This window comes from Rhinatrema bivittatum, chromosome 18 (assembly GCF_901001135.1).
Source record: "Rhinatrema bivittatum chromosome 18, aRhiBiv1.1, whole genome shotgun sequence".
Classification (NCBI taxonomy): domain Eukaryota; kingdom Metazoa; phylum Chordata; class Amphibia; order Gymnophiona; family Rhinatrematidae; genus Rhinatrema; species Rhinatrema bivittatum.
In genome coordinates this window covers 55,530,609-55,553,197 of record NC_042632.1, presented here as the reverse complement: position 1 = coordinate 55,553,197, position 22,589 = coordinate 55,530,609, and the positions used below count along the sequence as shown (strand labels likewise).

At 48.9% G+C, this 22,589-nt stretch overlaps 1 protein-coding gene across 3 annotated transcripts in view; it reads left to right on the top strand.

The window, feature by feature from the left end:
* STK10 (serine/threonine kinase 10) overlaps nt 1-22,589 on the top strand; it is a 62,005-nt gene that overhangs the window by 4,099 nt on the left and 35,317 nt on the right. For all 3 annotated transcript variants that reach the window (XM_029583654.1, XM_029583655.1, XM_029583656.1), the window contains exon 2: nt 8,950-9,114. In XM_029583654.1, the coding sequence (XP_029439514.1) occupies nt 8,950-9,114 (165 nt within the window). The remainder of the gene's footprint in view (nt 1-8,949; nt 9,115-22,589) is intronic.

Sequence of the window (22,589 nt, the reverse complement as noted above, 5' to 3'; positions counted from 1 at the left end):
GCAAGCACTGGAAATGACTGCTCAGCGAGTGTGCACGTTCCAAATGTGTTTTCCGGTAGGTTAGAAGCTCCTAGGTCTGACTTTGCAAGCCAGAGACCTCCGGTTCACTTTATTTTTTTGTGTTTGTATCTGTATTTTGCTCTTATGTATGCATACACAGCGGATGTTCTCCTGTGCCCATGTCCTATGTGATCTGACTCCACCCTCGCCTCCTCACTCCTAAGGGTCTTCCATGCTTGTCCTTGGCATTTGTGAGGCCTTACTGTGGGGTTTTGTTTTTTAACCTCCACTCCTTCTGTTGAAGTGGTTTCTTAAGCCACTTCCGACCCTTCCAGTCTCTTGTTCCAAAACTACTTCTCTACTTTGCCTCTTTATGCTAAAACTATTTCTTTCATTAGAGAGGCTTCAGCCGCCGCTGTGAAGCAGATCACTCTTGCTGCTCGTGCAGGAGTAAATATCTGCAGTGCAGAGCTAGATGTCCTTACAACCTGTCCAGATTTCTGGCTGCAGCATGAGAAGGATCTGCATAGGTTGCTTGTTCCTTTGGGTTAATCCAAAGAGCATGGTGCAGAGAAATGTTAGGAGGCTTAGCAGATCTGTGCTGAGGCTCTGAGGGCCACGTTTGCAGTGCCTCTTCAGGGTCTGGTTTCAGCTCTAATAACGGGTATTGTACCAGGAAATGAATGTGCCGTTCACAGGTGTAATGCTCTTAGCTATTGGGGCTTTCTCCTGCTTTTCCCCATTGCCCTTCCTATCGGGGACCTACATTTTGTGTTAATCTCTTTGAGGAAGGAAAGCCCTCTCCATGCTGACCTTCAGCTGTCGCTTGCCTGGACGTTTCCCTAGGAGACTTTCACTTCCCCATTCAGCAGTGACTAAGGGATTTAGGGGAGGGGAGTAGCTCTGAGCTGTGGTCACTTGGTGACCCTCTGCTTTCTCAATCAGGTTTCGTGGCAGCAAGCCTCTTTGAGAAAGGAGAGTAATATCTGTGCAGGCTTTGTGAAATAAGTTGTGTGGACTGGGCCCAGTGGTTCCAATGGACCTGTCAAATGGAATTGGCTGGGTACCTACAGTACCTGAATGTAATATTTATTTATTTAGCATTTTTATATACCGACTTTCCAATAACAGAATTACTGATCAATTCGGTTTACATTCTAAACAATAACATTGACAGGTAAATGTCTTACAATGAACAGGTCGATATAACTTGGATTAGTATATATGGGGTTAATAACATAAGTAAAAGATACGGTGCCTAATGTAGGCTAAATAAACAGTTGATAGTTATGATACTGGGTTTTGATATTAGATTGCCAAAGTTCAAGTGAGTTCTAGAGATGATCTTAATAGTTCTCTAGTGGATTACCACCGAAGGGATCATTGGCAGGGATATTCCGCAGGTTGATGTTATGGGAAAGCTTGGTTGAATAACCAAGTCTTGAGTCTTTTTTTAAATGTAGTGGAGCATTGCACTGATCTGAGTTCTGGCGGGAGAGTGTTCCAGAGTTTAGGACCAGCTGTGGAGAAAGCTCTTTTGCTTAAAGCTGACTTCATCGGTGGGATATGAAGGTTGTTTCTATAGGCTTGTCTCACTGGTCTGGTGGATGTGTGGAATTGGAGAGGGATTTTGAGCTCGAGTGGTGCCAAGTTGTGTAGTGCCTTGTGGGTTACTGAGAGCACTTTGAAAAGTATTCTGAATTTGACGGGAAGCCAGTGTAGGCTTTTTAAGATGGGAGAGATGTGGTCTCTTTTGTTGGACTTGGTTAAGATCCTTGCTGCAGCGTTTTGCAGCATCTGTAGCGGTTTTATGGCGTTAGCAGGGAGGCCCAGTAGAAGTGAGTTGCAGAAATCTATTTTCGTGAGAATGATTGCTTGTAGAACTAATCGGAAATCTTGAAAATGGAGGAGAGGTCTCAGCCTTTTTAAAACTTGTAATTTGAAGAATCCATCCTTTACGATGTTATTTATGAGAGATCTGTAATTCATTTGGTTGTCAAGTAAAACACCTAGATTTCTGACTTGTGGGGACATTGTTAATTGGGTAGAGAGGATGGTACTGGGATGTGTGTAGGTTCCGTCTTGGGAGATAAGGAGGTATTCTGTTTTGTTTTGATTTAGGATCAGATTGAGGCTAGTGAGCAAGTTGTTGATGGCTTGTTTGCAAGAGTTCCAGAAGTCCAGAGTTTTTTGGAGAGATTCAGTAATTGGAATCAGTATCTGAACATCATCTGCGTATAAGTAGTGGATGAGATTTAGGTTGATGAGGAGCTGGCAGAGTGGTAGAAGGTATATATTGAATAAGGTTGGAGAGAGGTGACGATCCTTGTGGGACTCCCAAGTTGCAGGTGACTGGTTGAGATTCTTCCTTGTTGACCTTGACCTTATACTGTCTGTTCTGTAGGAACGATTTGAACCATTTGAGGGCCTCATCTCTAATTCCAATGTCTGACAGACGATCTATTAATGTGTTATGATTGACCGTGTCGAATGCTTTGAAATGCCAAAAGGTGGAATAAATACACATTTTTCTAAAAATTCAGCATTGAATATTTTGCTCCCAGATCTAGGGCCCATGTTTGCACGGAAGGAGCCCTGGGGCCTGGGCCCCTGCCTCTGAGGGCTGTTGCTGCAATGACTGGGCTAAAGCAAGTTGGAAAGGGATATGAAGTAGGACAGGGTGACCACAACGGGGGCGTTTCTAGGACAGTGGAGGCTGTGCGAGCAGATCTCTCTCATGCATATTCACATGCTTCTAGGACAATGGAGGCTGTGCGAGCAGATCTCTCTCTCGTGCATATTCACATGCTTCTAGGACAGTGGAGGCTGTGCGAGCAGATCTCTCTCGTGCATATTCACATGCTTCTAGGACAGTGGAGGCTGTGCGAGCAGATCTCTCTCGTGCATATTCACATGCTTCTAGGACAGTGGAGGCTGTGCGAGCAGATCTCTCTCGTACATATTCACATGCTTCTAGGACAATGGAGGCTGTGCGAGCAGATCTCTCTCGTGCATATTCACATGCTTCTAGGACAGTGGAGGCTGTGCGAGCAGATCTCTCTCGTGCATATTCACATGCTTCTAGGACAGTGGAGGCTGTGCGAGCAGATCTCTCTCGTACATATTCACATGCTTCTAGGACAATGGAGGCTGTGCGAGCAGATCTCTCTCATGCATATTCATTCTGGATATCCTGAAAACCAGGCCTGTTTGTGGCTCTCAAGGACTAGAGTTGGTTGCCCCCTGAGATAGGGGGAAAAATCCCCAGGTAGCTGCCAAGGAAAGCTCGTGGCACTAGATCCCAGCCCTGATTTTGATTTCAGCTGGAAAACCAAAGGGAGATGGAGGAAACTACCAGTGGCCTCCCTGTATGGGGGTGAATTCCTGGGGACGTGGTTAGTGGAGAGGCAGTCGCAGCCCGATTCAGCAGGCCATTTCTCACTTATCTTTCCTTGCCTGTCTTGCTTTGTCTTGTCTGTCTGGACCTGATTCTCCGGTTCGGACCTCTGCTTTGGATTTTGATTTTGCGCCTAGATTGCCACCTGCCTGGACCCGAATACTGCCTGCTTGCTGTTTGCCCTGACTGCTGCCCGAATCTTGACTTTGTCCGACTGCTCCATATGGGACTTTGGCCTAAGCCCTGCTGTGGCCTCTGGAACCGAAGGGCTCAACCTGCAGGGAATGGGGCAGGTATAGGTGAAGTTTCAGCTCCTGTCCCAGTAAGGGAGTCCTCCAGCTGTCAGCATGGGCCTAGTGGGTTCGCCTGCTAGGCTTCATCAACCACGCCGCAGCCCAAGGGCTCACATCTGAGACAATGCTGGCTGTTCATGGTAGGCAGTGGTGAAAACCAGGCCTGTTTTCGGCCCTGCAGGACTAGAGCTGAGAATCTGAGTCTCTGGCAGGGGCACAGCCAGATGAATTTGCCTTGCCCTGCCCCGAGCTTGGTCATGAGGGCGTGGCAGTGGTCAGAAGGTAGGAAGTAAGAATTTCCATGGATAAAGACGTCAGAAATCAGCTGCTCTTGATGTCACCCAGTTTGGTGATCCCTGCAGCATCAGCTGCAATAGTGATTTGTCTTGAATTGAAACTGTGGTGCAGAGTCTTTGGTGTCTACAGGTCAGATCGGGGGTGGAGAGTACAACTCCATTCCTAGCCATCTTATTACTACAGAAAAGGCCTCATTATCACGGTTATGCTGGGGCTGTGAGTGCCACGTCGGCTGCATTCCAGCCTCCGCTAGCCAAAGAGAGGTGAACTGAAAGTGGGTATCCTGTGTGATGTGTGGCTTCTGCCTGGATGTGCTGGAAAGGTGAGCTTGGGCAGCGCGCTAAAATAAAAATCATTTTAATGAGACACACATCGTTGTGGGGAGGTGCGGCTCGTCTGACATTGCACTAATTTCTTTCATTGCTATTCACATTGATATTTGTAATATGAACTGACTCCCGTTTCGTAAATATTTAATTTATTAATGGACACAACTAGAAATGTTAATTTAAAAGCAATTGCCCCTTTGTGAGGGTCCTGTAAAACACCTTAGCAGCTAATTGCTCATCACCATATGAAAGTGCTTTATGGTCGGCAGTCTTCCATCCGTGAAACTGGTGCCAGTAATTAGAGAGAGTGTCATACAGCATAACCTGACAGTCCCCTCCAGGGGTAAGGAGCTGACGCTGTGGGGCTTGCATTGTTAGACTGCAGTTGTTTTTGTTCCTATGAATGTACTAATGTTCAAAGATTGCGCCTAAAGCACTGTGACCAGCAATACCTGAGCTGTCCAGCACTTTACATGTGAGTTTTTCACAAAAGACTTTTCCCTTATCGTAACAATTTAACATAGCTTAGGAGTAGCAGCAGTTACTACCCTTAACAGAAGGCATGGGGGTAACCTGCATGGAGCGGCAGTTGCTGCCCATAACAGAAACATGGGGGTAACCTGCATGGAGCGGCAGTCGCTGCCCATAACACAAACATGGGGGTAACCTGCACGGAGCGGCAGTCGCTACCCGTAACACAAACATGGGGGTAGCCTTCACGGAGCGGCAGTCGCTACCCGTAACAGAAACATGGGGGTAGCCTGCACGGAGCGGCTGTTGCTGCCCGTAACAGAAACATGGGGGTAGCCTGCACGGGGCGGCTGTTGCTGCCCGTAACACAAACATGGGGGTAGCCTGCACGGGGCGGCTGTTGCTGCCCGTAACACAAACATGGGGGTAGCCTGCACGGGGCGGCTGTTGCTGCCCGTAACACAAACATGGGGGTAGCCTGCACGGGGCGGCTGTTGCTGCCCGTAACACAAACATGGGGGTAGCCTGCACGGGGCGGCTGTTGCTGCCCGTAACAGAAACATGGGGGTAGCCTGCACGGGGCGGCTGTTGCTGCCCGTAACAGAAACATGGGGGTAGCCTGCACGGGGCGGCTGTTGCTGCCCATAACAGAAACATGGGGGTAACCTGCATGGGGCGGCAGTCGCTACCCGTAACACAAACATGGGGGTAACCTGCACGGAGCGGCTGTTGCTGCCATAAAAAAAATAATTTCTGGGCAGAGTGGATGAAGCATTTTGGTCTTTATCTGCCATGATTTACTATGTTGCTGTGTAATATATGCATGTCGGCTGGGTTGGAGAAGGCTACCCCAGGTGGCTCTGTATGAAGGCCTTTGGCTCCATAGCCTAGTAGAGGTTGGGCCAGAAATGAAAAGGAGCAGAGAAAACTGCCAGAATCCCCCCTCCTTCCTAAGCAAACCCTGATGCCATTCCTGAAGCCGCAGCCTCCTGTGCTAAATGCCTGTAGGGTTTCGTGCATGGTGATGCTTCTGCAATGCAGGTTTCAGTCCTTGGAGGTACAGAAATCTGTGGGGAGAAGGGGAATGCGCTTGACTGGAACCTTTCAGCGGTCTTGGAAAAGTGCAGCTCTACTTGCTACTCTGTGCTGGTTTCCCCTCTGCCGCTGCGTGGCCTGGAGGGAACAGCACTGTCTGGCCTTGTATCCTCTATTTTTGTCTTAATATTAAGACTCACTTTACCATTCCAACTGAATTTTTTGACCGTGTGCACGAATGAAGGCAGAGGGAGAGAAGGACTGATCCGGGGCTGCGGCCTGACCGTTTCCTGCATGCCAGGACCTCTGCACGAGCTCTTGCAGCTGCTCTGTGACTTTCGGCTTGTCTGCCCCTGCAGAGCAGAAATGTGACAGGCAGGCTGTTGCTTTCCTGCGATCATGTTAGTGATTTGGATCTGAGAGCTGTGGTTCCTCAGAGGGATCTGTCGCCTGTGGGGAGGTGATGAATTCTCACGGCTAAACTGAGTTTTTAGCAGGGCGCAGTTCTGGGGTGTTGGTGCCGCTGTGGGCTGGGTGGGTGGGGGGGAATGTTTCTGGGCTGGGCACCGTGTGTGCATTGTCGAGCAGCTTTATTTGGCATCCTTTAAAAGTAGCCCCACAAAAACCACAGGAGGAAGGCCACGCCTTGCACGGGAGGCCTGAGACTCTGTTACGTATTAATTGCAGATCCTCTCACAGTCGCACTGCTTTGCTGAAAGGCAGCTGGGTCTTGCTTGGAAAGCTCTTGGTAGCCCGATCTCCTCTTCTCCTGCCCTTCCCCTGTGCATCTGTCAGGTTTATTTAGAGTAACAGCAGAAATCTCCAATGTATTCATTTAAAAAAAGAACTCTGCCCCTGAACAGACCCACCAGGAGGGGTTTGTGAGCAGGACCATGCTGGCATCATTGGAAGCTGAAACAAGGCCTTCACCCTAGGAGCGGGCCCTGTGAGGATGGTAATGGTATGGGCTGTGGGCCCGGGCCCTACGCAGTGTCCTGTAGAGGAGGCCCTGGGGGTGGAAAGTGATCTGACAGGGTGGGTGTCCCGTGGAACAGGAGCCCTGTCTCCAACCCTTCCTACCACTTCTGCTGCCCCTAGATATGGGGACTGGAAGATCCCTCTGGGGGCAAAGCTGTCCACATCGCAAAGGTCTGGGGGCATTTTTAACCCCCCAAACTTTGCACCAGTTTTTCAAAGCGTGCGTTTGTGTTGAAACTTGCTCCGGGCAGTTGCGGACAGCCCACCTGTGTGTGTACATGAACGCTTGGCTGCCTTCCAGGAGGACACGTTTTTCACAGGGGAAATGTTTTCAAATAACTTTAAAAAGGAAAGTGCAGGGTTTAGGATGAAATGCTGTTTTTGAAAGTCCTGCCCGGACCAGCTGATAACATTTTAAGCAAAAATAATAAAGGAAAATGCTCTGCAGTCAAGCTTAAAGTGCCAAAACTGTGCTCTCTGGACATTGCATGTGTTTACTTCATGGAGCTGGGATAAGAGGAAGGCAGTGTGATCAGGAAGTTGTGTGCCCCTGGCCTCGCCCTCCCTCCAGCGGATGCTGTTGCTTACATTAAGTGATTAGCGGAAGTGGAAGATGGGTGGATGCTGCTGTAGTGGGCAGGGGAGTGACTGCAGGAGGACTCTTGATGCTGTGTGTGCTCTCGCTTCTACCATGCTCAGCACAGACAGACTTTTATATTTGAGTTAAAAAAAAAAAAAAAAAATAGGGGTCATGGGAGGCTGAGAGAGAATAGTTTTTTGGGGGTTTTTTTTTTAAACGAGATCAGAGTGCAAGCCTGGAATAATTAGCAAAGCCATCAGACTGGCAATGCATTCTCCCAACATACAAGCTGGCAGACGCCTGGCACGAGGCACCCCAAAACTGTAAAGCCAAGCACTTGCCACAGTTTTAGTGTACCTGGAGCCTCTTGTCAGAATAAGCGAAGCAGAGATGGTTTCTGGATGCTTGGGGCCAGGTGGCAGATGACCCAGTTTTGTTAGGTTCTGCTGTGACACAGGCAGGAGAACCGGGTAAGCCTGGGGCGGGCCAAGAGGTCCTGCTCTGCTGACTAGGGCTGGCCTGCAACGTGACAGCTTATAGTGTGGTTAAGAGAGAACCACAATCCGAAACCCCACCTTTCCTCCTGATATTTCTCTGTAAGCTACTAGAAGAATCGCATGTTCTCTTGTTTTTGTAGCTTTGCAGTTACGCTGGCATTTTCCAGAAACTGGGGAGGGACCAAATCAGCAATTGTGGATTTCTACCCCCCTTCCCAGAAACGGTCTGTAGAAGCAAACTTTAAGTGCATCACTGGATTATTCACCTCTGAGATTAGTTACCTTCAAAATATCAAGCTGGCAGTCAGTAAAGCTCCCATTTCAATTCAGGGGCATTTTTTTTTTTTTAATGCTGCCCTAAAAAGATTGCTTAGTTCTGAAAAGCCCCTCCCATGGGGCGCAGCCATTGCGGTGATGTGTGAAAAGTGCATGGCTGGATACGAGGAAGGAAGATGTTGAGGGGCGAGGAATCGTGCCCGCCTTTTGCTTGTTTAAATGAAACGAGTCTGGTAACGAAGGTCACAGAGCGATGGTCTGAAGAATCCGTCGCTGCCACTCTGCACCACCTCTGTTCTGTCTCTTCAGGTTTGTGCACTGTGACCCTTGCCAGCAATACCAAAAGTCCTTTTGCAGGAACGTTTCCCCGTGACGTCTTGGTTACAGTTAATATGTGTGTGTGTGTGTGTGTGTGTGTGTGACCTTTTTGGAGAAAGCTGTTTATTGGATAAGACTGTAAAATTGCAACTCAAGCGTTCTAATGGGCCTCTCAGTCCTGGAGGAAACTGGTTCTGATACGTCTTCCTGGACCAGTCAGTGTAAGAATAATCTAAATATGTAGTAATTTGTGAGTTGGAGATCCATATGGGCCTCCCTTGTAGCACCAATGTATTTTTTACACGGGCGTAATAGATGTGGTAGCCGACAGTCGTGTGTAGCAAACTGATAGAGCCAAAAGAGTCAAGCCAGAATAACACAAGTAGGATGAATGCGAGTCTGGAAGAGGGAGGGAGGGAGGGGGCTCGGACGCACAAGGCAGACTGAATTCTGAGGGCTTTTGGCTGTTGTGTTACAGGCGAAGAACAGAGAGACAGGCGTCCTGGCTGCTGCAAAAGTCATCGAGACCAAGAGTGAAGAGGAGCTGGAAGAATACATAGTGGAGATCGAGATTCTGGCCACCTGTGACCATCGCTACATCGTCCGGCTTCTGGGTGCTTTCTTCCATGAAGGCAAACTCTGGGTAAGAGGACGGCACCGCAGAGCTTGGGGAATGGCTCAGGCAGTTAGGATGCAGTGGCTCTGGGCACATTTAATGACAGGTGCTATGCACATAGTACTTGTGAATGCGACTTTAATCCACGTTTAACCTAGAGTTTGGGGCACAAATAAATGTGTGCAGATCCCATGTCCAAGGCATTAGCTGCTGTTCCCTAGTGCAACAGTGGGTAGTCTTGACGCATGTAACTTCTGATCAGAGGTGGAACAGAACCTGGAATTAATAGTGCAGGGGTCCTGTACTCTGGATTTGTGCAAAGAAAATACTTTTTATGCATATAAATGGTGTTTTATGTATGCTAAAGAGACCTGCACACTCTTTTTTTTTTTTCGGTTTCCTTGCTTTAACTTGTAATGCATTTACATGCCATTCATTTACTGCATCGGGAGTTACATTTTTTTAAGCCTGTGAAAAAGAAAATGAGCGCTGGTCTTTTTTTTTTTTTTTTTAACACTAATATCTTATTACACTGGGGCCTGAGCTGGGGGCCTAGGAACAAGACTGATATGCAGTAGGTGGGCTTGAGGATAATTTTCTGACAATCATTCTTTGAGCCTTTGAAGCTGACTAGCATGGTAGCACCTTCCATGTTGCCTGCTGAGACACTGAATGTGATAACCAAAGTGTCTTCTGAACTGTCAATCTGCCTTGAGAGCAGGCATTTAATAGTTTTGCAAATTTAATGTAATGAAGCTTGAGGTGAGAGGGTGTTTGACTGGAGTTGTGGCAGGTGTGAGGTAATTATTAGGCACAGGTAAGTGGGGCTCTGTGCTTATAACCTGAATGTGAATAATTCACTGGGAAAATGACTGACTAGAAATCCCCAAGTGGGATCCTGCAGCCCACCAGCCAGTTTGCCGCACCCTAGATGGAAGTGTGATAGCTTTTAAGTGTCTCCTGGGTAAGTGAAGGTAAAATCCAAGCTGCAAGTTGAAAAGGCACATTTCTGGCTTGAAGTGGTAGTGAGGACACATGAATGACTTCAGCATGACGTACTCAGCGTTAGTAATAAAAAGATGCTCCCCTCCGGCACCTCTCTCTGGTGGTAAGGCTTATGCATGCTGCAAGGTGTGAAAACAAGGGTGCAATTCTTTTATTGTATTACTGGTCACCCTACTGCAAATGCTTGTCTGTAAAGCAAAAGGGCTGGAAGTGGCAAAGCTGGGAAAGGTAAGGGGTGAAACACGTCCGTGACTGGGACATGTCCTCATTACAAGGGAAGAGTTCTTTCCAAAGTGCCATCTAAGGAAAGCAGAAATGCAGATGCTTCCAAAATCAAAAGCCTTGATGGCTGACTCCACTGCTCCCAGGTTTCAGACTTTGTGTCTGCGCTCATGTCTCCAGTAGGTGCGCAGCACACAGTGACTTCCTGATCGCCCCCCTGCCATTGTCAGAATGGAACTGATGCAGAGTTGTGGGATTGAATTACAGGGACACAGAGAGATCTTAAAGCTCCCGCATTTAATAACTTGAGGTCTGAATCCCACAGGGGCTGCTGAAGGCGTTTCTTAACCAAGCAGCTAAGAATACTTTACTTACAGCGCAAGGCGTCTAATTAGGCCGCTTTCATGTTTCCATAGGGCAGGAGCAGCGATGGGAGGTGCTCGTCTTTCTATAGAAAGTGCTACCTTGCCCCCTGAAACATCATTCTCTTCCGGTATGGGAGAGAAGTGGCCCTATTGTTTGGTGCTGAGGAACTGGACTCTTGCCCATCCTCTAAGTGACACGGGGTCTGGAAGTCAGTCTGGGCAGACTTGGACCAAATGTGTGCAAATCGCTCTTACGTTAAACTATCTGAGGAAGCGGCGACTGATTATAGTGTAGTTTAGTGTTACAACTAACGGACTGCTTCTGGTATTACTGGGGACAGCCCCCAGACTTCCTAGATTTACAGATTGTTGGTTAGTAAGTCTCTTCTGCTTTGAATTTCTGACAAAAATGAGCTCCTAATTATTTATTTAGTACATTTTTTTAATAAACATTTGATACTCTCTTTTCATAAATTAGTCTCCAGGTGGATTACAATCAGTTACATTTTTATGGTCCCTAGCCAGGGGATAAAAATAATTTGGTCCATCTTTCATGCACATTACCAGAAGGAGCCACAGAGGACAGAGCAGAAGCTCTCGGGGCTGGGAAGGTGTGTGAGGATCCTGGCTCGGGGAAGCTGTAAGGATCCTGGCTCGGGGGAGCAGAGGGGAAGGTGTGAGGATCCTGGCTCGGGGGAGTAGAGGGGAAGGTGTGTGAGGATCCTGGCTCGGGGGAGCAGAGGGGAAGGTGTGTGAGGATCCTGGCTCGAGGGAGCAGAGGGGAAGGTGTGTGAGGATCCTGGCTCGAGGGAGCAGAGGGGAAGGTGTGTGAGGATCCTGGCTCGGGGGAGCAGAGGGAAGGTGTGTGAGGATCCTGGCTCGGGGGAGCAGAGGGGAAGGTGTGTGAGGATCCTGGCTCGGGGGAGCAGAGGGGAAGGTGTGTGAGGATCCTGGCTCGGGGGAGCAGAGGGGGGAGGTGTGTGAGGATCCTGGCTCCGGGGGAGCAGAGGGGAAGGTGTGTGAGGATCCTGGCTCGAGGGAGCAGAGGGGAAGGTGTGTGAGGATCCTGGCTCGGGGGAGCAGAGGGGAAGGTGTGTGAGGATCCTGGCTCGGGGGAGCAGAGGGGAAGGTGTGTGAGGATCCTGGCTCCGGGGGAGCAGAGGGGAAGGTGTGTGAGGATCCTGGCTCCGGGGGAGCAGAGGGGAAGGTGTGTGAGGATCCTGGCTCGGGGGAGCAGAGGGGAAGGTGTGTGAGGATCCTGGCTCGGGGGAGCAGAGGGGAAGGTGTGTGAGGATCCTGGCTCGGGGGAGCAGAGGGGAAGGTGTGTGAGGATCCTGGCTCGGGGGAGCAGAGGGGAAGGTGTGTGAGGATCCTGGCTCGGGGGAGCAGAGGGGAAGGTGTGTGAGGATCCTGGCTCGGGGGAGCAGAGGGGAAGGTGTGTGAGGATCCTGGCTCGGGGGAGCAGAGGGGAAGGTGTGTGAGGATCCTGGCTCCGGGGGAGCAGAGGGGAAGGTGTGTGAGGATCCTGGCTCCGGGGGAGCAGAGGGGAAGGTGTGTGAGGATCCTGGCTCGGGGGAGCAGAGGGGAAGGTGTGTGAGGATCCTGGCTCGGGGGAGCAGAGGGGAAGGTGTGTGAGGATCCTGGCTCCGGGGGAGCAGAGGGAAGGTGTGTGAGGATCCTGGCTCGGGGGAGCAGAGGGGAAGGTGTGTGAGGATCCTGGCTCCGGGGGAGCAGAGGGGAAGGTGTGTGAGGATCCTGGCTCCGGGGGAGCAGAGGGAAGGTGTGTGAGGATCCTGGCTCGGGGGAGCAGAGGGGAAGGTGTGTGAGGATCCTGGCTCGGGGGAGCAGAGGGGAAGGTGTGTGAGGATCCTGGCTCGGGGGAGCAGAGGGGAAGGTGTGTGAGGATCCTGGCTCGGGGGAGCAGAGGGGAAGGTGTGTGAGGATCCTGGCTCGGGGGAGCAAAGGGGAAGGTGTGTGAGGATCCTGGCTCGGGGGAGCAGAGGGGAAGGTGTGTGAGGATCCTGGCTCGGGGGAGCAGAGGGAAGGTGTGTGAGGATCCTGGCTCGGGGGAGCAGAGGGGAAGGTGTGTGAGGATCCTGGCTCGGGGGAGCAGAGGGGAAGGGGTGTGAGGATCCTGGCTCGGGGGAGCAGAGGGGAAGGTGTGTGAGGATCCTGGCTCGGGGGAGCAGAGGGGAAGGTGTGTGAGGATCCTGGCTCGGGGGAGCAGAGGGAAGGTGTGTGAGGATCCTGGCTCGGGGGGAGAGGAGGGAAGGTGTGTGAGGATCCTGGCTCGGGGGAGCAGAGGGGAAGGTGTGTGAGGATCCTGGCTCGGGGGAGCAGAGGGGAAGGTGTGTGAGGATCCTGGCTCGGGGGAGCAGAGGGAAGGTGTGTGAGGATCCTGGCTCGGGCGAGCAGAGGGGAAGGTGTGTGAGGATCCTGGCTCGGGGGAGCAGAGGGGAAGGTGTGTGAGGATCCTGGCTCGGGGGAGCAGAGGGGAAGGTGTGTGAGGATCCTGGCTCGGGGGAGCAGAGGGGAAGGTGTGTGAGGATCCTGGCTCGGGGGAGCAGAGGGGAAGGTGTGTGAGGATCCTGGCTCGGGGGAGCAGAGGGGAAGGTGTGTGAGGATCCTGGCTCGGGGGAGCAGAGGGGAAGGTGTGTGAGGATCCTGGCTCGGGGGAGCAGAGGGGAAGGTGTGTGAGGATCCTGGCTCGGGGGAGCAGAGGGGAAGGTGTGTGAGGATCCTGGCTCGGGGGAGCAGAGGGGAAGGTGTGTGAGGATCCTGGCTCGGGGGAGCAGAGGGAAGGTGTGTGAGGATCCTGGCTCCGGCGGAGCAGAGGGAAGGTGTGTGAGGATCCTGGCTCGGGGGAGCAGAGGGGAAGGTGTGTGAGGATCCTGGCTCGGGGGAGCAGAGGGGAAGGTGTGTGAGGATCCTGGCTCCGGGGGAGCAGAGGGAAGGTGTGTGAGGATCCTGGCTCCGGGGGAGCAGAGGGAAGGGAACGCTTCCAGAAGGCCAAGAGGCTCTTGATGTTTGTTTCTGGAAGATTAAGAGTCGAAGGAGAGCGGAATTGTTCTGATTGAGCAAGTAAGGAAGTTACGTGCCAGCACGGTATCACTGCGGGCTAGGAGGGGTGGGAATGAGGATCTTCAGTAGTTGGGACCCTGAAAGTACATCGGAAGCCCACAGTGGGAAGGAAATCGAGGGCTGTGTGTAGCAAGTGAAAGTAAAACCTCCAAGAGGTGGGGAATCAGTCATAAGTGCTAGGAGTATTTCTACAGGGCCATTTTGTTTCCTTTCCAGATCTCGGGGATTTTTAATGCTGTGAACAGTTTGGGATTAGACCCTGGGGAATGGTAGGTCCTGGGAGGTAGTTGGCAGAGTCCCAGGTTTTTACTAGAGGTGGTTTGGGTTATTTAGTCGGTATGTGTAATTCTCTATTGGTGGTAACTGGTTTTGTGTTGATTTTATTACATATGTTGAATTTGTAAACTGCTCTTCCTGTAAATTTTACTGGTTATGCAGCATTAAATAAGAGACAAAACGTGCTGAGCTGCTGCAGGTTGGCAGTAGGGCAGAGAGGAGAGGAGCTGTAGTGGTGCTGGTGGGACTGCACTGTGTATTAGAAGCTCTTTCTGAAGACGAAGCATGGATGCTTCTTGCAGTTGGCAGGTAATCCCTGTTGAGTTTCTTTGAGTGATGTATGTACTGTTGTTCAAAGTTGGCCACTCATGAGCTTGTGCCTGCACGTGTTAGTTCTTTGCACTGTCTTCTCACCTCCCCCAATGAGACAGACCTTGGTATCTATATAATACCTCTTGAGAGTCGGGGTTACATTAGAAATACTAGTAATTATTTTGTTGTAGTTGGCACCAGCCCTTGCTAATCCACTACTGAGATTATCACAACACAGTGCTCTGCTGACCACCTCAGCCCAGACCTGTGGTATCCCATATTATTCCAGTACTGAGATCCCCCATACCCTTCCTCCTGCACACATGTGCACACAGCTCTGCCCATGCACCTTAGCCCAGAGCTGCAGCTCTCATAAGAACATAAGAACATGCCATGCTGGGCCAGACCAAGGGTCCATCCAGCCCAGCATCCTCTCTCCAACAGTGGCCAATCTATTGCTACGTCCCACATCTCTGCTAATGAACCTTCTTCCTGGCTTGCAGTATAGAAGAAAGTTCACTTGTTTTGCAGTTGAGCCCTGTTATTTATTTAGGAACACTTACTAATCGCCTTCCAAATCACAGTGAATCTCTCAAAGCGATGTGCAACCCGTCGAACACTCTCACATTCCAGTGAGAGCAGCTCATGTGACTGACACCTTTCACTGTGCCTGAAGCAGGAGATAAGAAATCAGAAATATTTTTGAAAAGTGGTGATAATTTAAAGATCAGGGGTTAGTTGTCTGCTGGTTGGACAGGTTTCTGCTCTTCCTGTAGAGGAGAAACCTGAAAATCTTCAGCTTTCTCAGGCCCTCTGCTATGCACAATGTGTTTGTTTAAAAACTTTGTAGCTCGCACAGTCCAAAGCTCAGGGTGAGGAACACATGAACAAAATATAAAATTAAATAGGGTGGCATGACCCAACATTGTGATTTGCTTTTTAATATTTAAGGAAAGTCTGTTATGATTGACCAAGTTCTGATAGAAGATAGAGGGAAACAAATTGAGCGTGGATGACCAGGATGGGTTTATGGGGAGAAAACTGAAGGTTGGCTGCATATATTCTGCATTGGAGACTTGGTGTAGGCAGTAAGTAATGTTAACATTGAACAGTGCTGCAGAGAGCACTGAGCCCTACAGAACACCAGTAATGATGAGAGACCAATTTGAAGTTTCTTACAGGCGATTCAGTAAAAAGCAGGAGAGCGGCCGAACGCCCGCTCTCCCGGCGCGCGCACCGGCCACTCGCTGGCGCGCGCGATACAGTATGCAAATGAGGTGGTGTGGTAGAATCGGGCAAAAGGAGGCGCTAGGGACACTAGCGCGTCCATGGCAGCTGTCAGCGGGTTTGACAGCAGTGATTTGTTAAGAGGTGGAGCAGATTTGAGGCATGAAAAGGTGGCTTGATAACTCTCCTGAGCTACGACCCAAAGCTCCTAAAGAAATTCCAGAAGATGCAGGAAGCAGACGTCTTAGGGTACTGAAGGCAAGTTACCCAGAACCCTGGGTACAGTGCATGGGTTATGCTAAAGCCTGTCCTCAGATGAGCTGCAAGCTGCTGCTTTCTGTCCATGCTCTGCAGATCAGTAGAGGCTGAGGAGGAGTGGAGCTAATGAAATTGGGGGTGTTGGAGAATTTCCGAGTGGTGTTTGGAAAGGAAATGATGGGACAGTAATAACTGAGGGGGCAGAAGCTCTCATGAGTTCGGCGGCACTCGTACGTGGTCATCACTATCGGGCCAATTTTCAAAGGGTTTAGCCACGGAACTTTGGAGTTAGGCTCCTAAAATGGCCCTTACGAACGTGTACCGGGGCCGCGTGCTTTAATTCAGGCTCCTAGCTTCACCGGGACCCTAAATGGTGGGTGGCTACAGGAGAAAAGTTAGGACCTTTAGCACTGATTTTCAGCCCCTGGTACCTAATTTAGGATCCTTAATATAGGAAAATGGCTTGTTGAATGTTTGGCCAAAGATTTTGCCTCCTAAGTTTGGTGCTCAGCTTTATTTATTTTAATATCGGCCTCCGAGTTCTGGCTGCAGCTTAGAAAGGACTTTAATAAATAAGGCGCTTCTCCTGTTCGATATCTGGGGGGAGGGGAATTTAGCAAATTGGGCCTGCAGTGAAATATCTCTAGTGCTGTGACGGTGAGGCCACAGAAGCTCTGCCTCCAGTGCTGAGAGAGACGTCTGTGTTGCCGAGTCCAGCTCTCCATGGATCCTGCGTCTGAAGCACAGCTAACCCGATCCCCCTCCCTGCCCTCATGTCTGAGAGTAATCTGAAAGAATCCTGGGGGTGGTGAGGAGGAGGAGGAGGAGGAGTAAAGGCTCTCTCACCAGGCTAATTATGGGACTCCCGCCTCTTGTACAATGTCTGCCGTGCAGGGCAATGCCTTGTCCTCTGTTTTGCAAAGTGATCGTAGCACAATGGTCTGCCACTCTTTCGTAGGAAGAGGATGGCTTGCAGTCAATAAACCAGAATAAACTGCTTGGGTTCTCCAAATATTACTGTCTCGTTTTTGAGATTTCCCTGCTCCCCTCCCCCCAGTAGTTGTGAACAGCTACAAGTCTCTGTCACTTTGCTTTTTATGGCGTGGATGCAGAGTAGAATACCAAAAGGCTGAAAGGTATCAAACGTTTTGCTAATTTAGCACTTCTGAAGTTTGGAAAGCATTGCCCTTGTGTAAGGAGCGGTTGCGTAGTGCAGGAAGGCCACAAGCTCCCTTTACTGAGCGTAGTCCTGGTGCATGAAAAGGAGCTTTTGATCCCAAATGTGGGCGTCTTAAAAGCTGCAGAGCTCTCTTCCTGGGCAAAATTCAAGTTTTACTGCGAGTAGGTGGTGAAAGTTCATTTACAGCACCAGCCATCAACTAGGCTCCTGTTCAGAAGGAACAATGAGAGGCATTGGAAGGAGATGGTGCCCCCAAGTGCTCACGTTACATCACGGGGGGACAAACGGCTTTAAACTGGGGCGACATTGCTGGTCCCCTCTCACTCATAGCTTTCTCTCACACTCATTCCCACATACCTCTCTCTCCCTCTGTCGCAGACGCTCAGCCGTGCTATCCCACAATGTCTGCATTTATGAGAGAAATATTTGGATGAGAGGATGCGAGCGCTCCTACCTGCATCGTAATGGCCGACCGCAGTGTCCTTCGCAATGTTTTCCTGGCACTTCTGCATGAGCCACGGGCAGAAGCAGAGGCCGGGCAGCTGGGAGACTGTGAGCGAATGAGCGGTGATTTGGCGGCGCTGCTGCCGTTCCCATTATGTGACTTCAGCAGAATCTGATGTCAGCAGCAGGAAGCCCAGCGAGGCCACATCTTCCAGTGGCAGTAGGGGTGGATGCGATCAGTGCAGAGCTGCAGGAAGGGATGCGGAAGCTGGAGAAGCAGGACTGAGCAGCTGTGGCCACCACCACTGCCACGCCCTGCTACAGCCCAGATCACAACAGCAGCCAGTGCTAGCCTCCTGTTTCCCAGGCTTTTGCACTCCAGAGATTGGTGGCAGTGCCCACACTTCTCTGCCTGTGCCCTTTGCAGTAGCAGCTGCTGCTCGATGAGCTGGCGTTCCTGGATCTGGTAGTATCCCTGTCAGCTGCATCCCACATTTGAGCTCTTGCAGTAGTTCAGCCCGTCCCTGCTCTGCTATCAGGAGGAGGCATGGGTGTGCTGGACGAGAGGTGGGCAGGAGGCATTAAACCAGGTGACGTGATCCATTGGCCTAAAATCTGTAGATCGTGAGCTGTTCAAATTTTGTAAACTGAAAATGCTTTCATAACCTTCTGCTTATGACTTTGAGTGCACTTTGGTTTACAGCATTCTTGTGAAGGGGGGGCAGGGGGGGTCGGTTAGCTGTGAACGTGATACTCTTTATGGAGAGTGCCTCGGTTATTTATTTTTTAATCACTTCTCTGGGTAGGGTGAGAGTGGCGCCACAGCTCATAAGGCGGAATTCTTGTTGATGTCTCTTGGTTTCTTCATCGTTTTTAGTGTTTCACACTTACGGAAATCATTTGCTGATGAGGACGAGCTACAGGACAGCTGGTTATCTTCTGCCCGAGATGGCAGCTTCTGTCCAGTAGAAAGTGCAATAACTTCCCTGAAGTGGGTGTAATGGCAGCACGGTGCACTCTTTACCAGTCTGCCTGTGTAATCGAAGCACAAGCAGTCTGCGTGGGGAGCATTTAATCTCCCCAGTGGAGACATTGGCTCTTCCTTCAAGGATCAGCATTCCCGGCATCCGCGGTCTGAATGGGCCTGCACTTCTTCCCTTCCCTTAATCCTTTCATTGTCCCCGTGCCCTTTTGGTTCTGCCTTGCTCCGGCCCTGCTACCATGCTGTTGAGACCCCTTGCAATATAAGAAGCGTTTGGCAGTGAGCACAGGCATGGTTTTCTAATAAATGAATCCCTTTCAAAGGCTGCATTTAAATATGCGGTAGCAGCTAAGTCTTTCTCTGCATTACAGAGCCAGCTCTGTTCCTTGCCTTGCTACTCTCTTCTGGGAGTATTTAGCAAAAAACTTTTTTATTATAGGTAAAACAGTGTCTCAGACACAGCCCACGGGCAGGCAAAAGACGTGATCAGCTGTTTCTAGTATCCACTTTGGATAGTGGCAGAATGTGCTTTACTTAAAGATGACAGATTTGATTCCTGTATTCTAGGAAAGACCAATTACCCTACACTACTTCCAGATCTTGTTTAGGAATGACCGTGCTGGGACCTCTCTCATGAGATTGAAGCTGGATATGCTGTAGCACACGAAGATGGACGGGGGGTATGGTGCTTCCTAACCTACTTGGCTGCTATTGGGTGTCGCGATTGGCATGCTTGAAAGCATGGCTGCGTAGAGGTTATGCATATGTATGGCTCTCTTTAGAATAAGGTGCTGTTGATAGTCTTGATCTCATGCTTCTATTATTTTTACTTCCCTGTTCTGCACAGGCCCGGCAGATGTTAAGGTCCTGCCCAATTATTGTGCTATGGTGAAGATACGGCACATGCTGTGCAAACAGATGGCCATTCCTTTGGGAACCCTCATGCCGCTGACAGTGCTGAAGGATAATCCTAGCATATCTGTTGCCACCTTTAACTCTGAGGTGGACAATAGGTGTAATAAGAGCCTAAGATTCTGTGGGCAAATGTATGACGAGGCTGGTTGGCATATGTTTGATAGTCTGAGTTTGATCTGAGGAAAGGCATCAGTGAAGTATCTGATAAGATTAGAACACACGTTGCTAGGACTGAGGGGGGTGTATTGGGCAAGGAGAATGCTTTCGAGAGTGGAACAACCACTATTGCTGGCAGAAGAAGGATGTAAGATCTGTTCCCCATTTTATCAAGCCATTACCTTATCTTGTGATGACCAGGAACCCCCAACCTGCACTGATAAATTGATGGAACGAAGACTTGAGGTTGAATTCAATTGGGAGAGCCTGGAAGAGAATTTGGAAAGGGTGCCTATAGTGTCTATATGCAGTCGAAGAGTAGAGCTTATGTGCAAACCAGTGCACAGGACTTATAGATATCCCCTTTTCTTCTCCAAACTCTCGCCATTGTCATCCAAACTCTGGAGGGGATATGGAGGTCATATATGTATGGTGGTCATGTGCCGCCTTGAAGGTTTTCTGGAGTAAAATTGAATTTAAAATGAATGATATGTGGGCAAGTGCGTCTCTTGCCAGTGGTATTCCTCCTTGGAATCTGGGAAGACATAACGTTGCTTACCAATGCAAACTGAGTGGCCATTGAATCCATGCAGCACATTTCACAATTGCAACCCACTGGAAGTGCTGTAAATTGGTCACTGTTTTACTTATTTACTTTTATTTTATGTATTTTTCTTTTTTTGGGCACTTCAAAGCGGATTACATTCAGGTAATGTAGGTATAAACATGCAGATGAAATTGCACTAATTAAAAAAATGACCTTTGCTCTGCTGAAAAATGTAGCTTTATATGACCAAGTTTGGGGTTCATACTAGAATTATCCAAACCCTAAATTGTTGGCCTCGTTAGGACAGTCCTTTTCTTTCCAGATTCATGTGAGGGGTGTGGATTGAAAGCTTCCCAAGTTTTAGTGCTACTTTATGTTGAAGTGTTATAGTTGGGCATTTAGCCTCCTGTATATCACGTGCTGTGTATTCTGTTCCGTTCCATGATTTTCCGGTCTGCCAGTGTTATAAACAGAGTTAAATAAAAAGGCAGCGCCTGCTAGGTATGACATTTTCTTTTTTACTGCAGTTTGGATTCTCTTTGGTGGGAAATATCAGAGTTTGCCAATCTCTGTCCTAGCAAAAGAGGTCTAAAATGAGGGTACTTACTAACCTAAGCAGAGACCCCGTGGAGTAGATCAAATGGTACTGCACAGGGTTTTCAGTACGGTGGCACCATGAACGTGAACTGGCTGATGCTTATTTCTTTTTATATCCTGTAAATCCAAATCATTTGTTCAGTGCGGCTTACAAAAATATAATCATAAAGCAATTAGACACAAACAAAAATATAAAAACAGCTTAAAAAGAATTGCCATTAAATTTTCATAAGATAGTTGGCATTTTCCCCTAAGTTCAATTGGGAATATATTCCACAATCCAGAACCCGCTATCAAAAAAGCACTTGATCCAGTTTCTTGAAGTTATTTTATTAGAGGAAGATGCTACAAGTAAATTCTGTTCTTGTGATCTCAGCACTTGTGCAGGCACAATAGGGAGCTATTCTGTCTGACAGGATCCTCAACTTTAAGGGAGCCAGTGAAGAAGTGTTTAGCTGTGATGAATTCTTTCATGACATCTGCTACCTGTGATTAGTCTTTTGCACCAACTATAATGCAGTAATTTTTCCAGCGGTCCAACAAGTAACGCATGGCAGTAATCTAATCTGCTAAGGACCATTGCTCGAAAACTAATCTGTGTAATTCCTTAACTCTCTTTTTTAAGGGTTAATTTATAATATGTTTGCGTGTTAGTTACTGAGGTTTTTTTTAATTCTGATTAAATGCTGAGTTGTTACCATTCCCATCCTGAACATGATCTGGGGGGAGTTTCATCTTGCAGTTTAACACAAGCCCTCTCTTACCTTGAGACCACAGCAGTGCCACCCACTTCCTGGAACCCCACCCTCGTCAGCCCTTCCCAAAAAACCCAGGATTCATGAAGCTTGCTTTCCTTGGCCAGTGCAGCAGTGAGCTTGAGCTTGGTGCTTCTGAGGGGTTTGTTTGCTCATCCGATAGCAGTGACCCTTGGATGTATGCTTTCCGTAAGGTTGGTCTGTAATCTAAAGCCAAATGGAATTGGGCTGCATTTCACTGCTTAGCGTGATTGCCTTTACACTTACAACCCACAATTGTTCTTACAGCATTCAAGATGAAGTGATCAGCTTTGATAGGGATAGACTGGTAATGTTTGCTAATTCCCAGTTTGCCAGTTAATGTCCTGAAAATAGTTTGCTAAAAGGGAACCTGCAAACATACCACCTTTTTTAGGATATTTTTTTTTTTTAAATGCAAACTTCTAAGAACATAAATGCCATGCAGTGTCAGACCAAGGTCCATGAAGCCCAACATCCTGTCGCCAACAGTAGGCAATCTGGGATCCCCAGATCTCTTTACTTTTTAGGTCACCCCCAGGGATAGGATGCTTTTCCCTAGTCAGTCTGGCTAATGCGGGGGCCGATGCACATAAGAAGAAGAAGAAGAAAATGCCATACTGGGTCAGATCAATGGTCCATCAAGCCCAGCATCCTGTTTCCAACAGTGGCAAGTACCCAAAAACTAAGTCTATTCCATGTAACCATTGCTAATGGCAGTGGCTATTCTCTAAGTGAACTTAATAGCAGGTAATGGACTTCTCCTCCAAGAACTTATCCAATCCTTTTTTAAACACAGCTATACTAACTGCACGAACCACATTCTCTGGCAACAAATTCCAGAGTTTAATTGTGCGTTGAGCTGTGCACTGCAATTCAGTGCTCGCTTTCTTATTGCGCAAGCTAAGTTGTTTTGCTTTTTTCCATCTCCCCACGCAGTAAGCTAAGGAGTTAAAGAATGCTCACGAACCAGAAAATGTGTGCAAAGGAAAGACTTAGCACACAGCAAACATTTATGTACATAACTAGTATTTTATTTATGAACATTTGGCATTTCCGCCTTTCCCACAAGTGGTCTCAAGGCGGATCACGATAAATTTAACTGAAAAGAGGCATTGAACAGCTTAGTCAGAAAACTTGGTTTCTGTTCCCAAATCGTTCT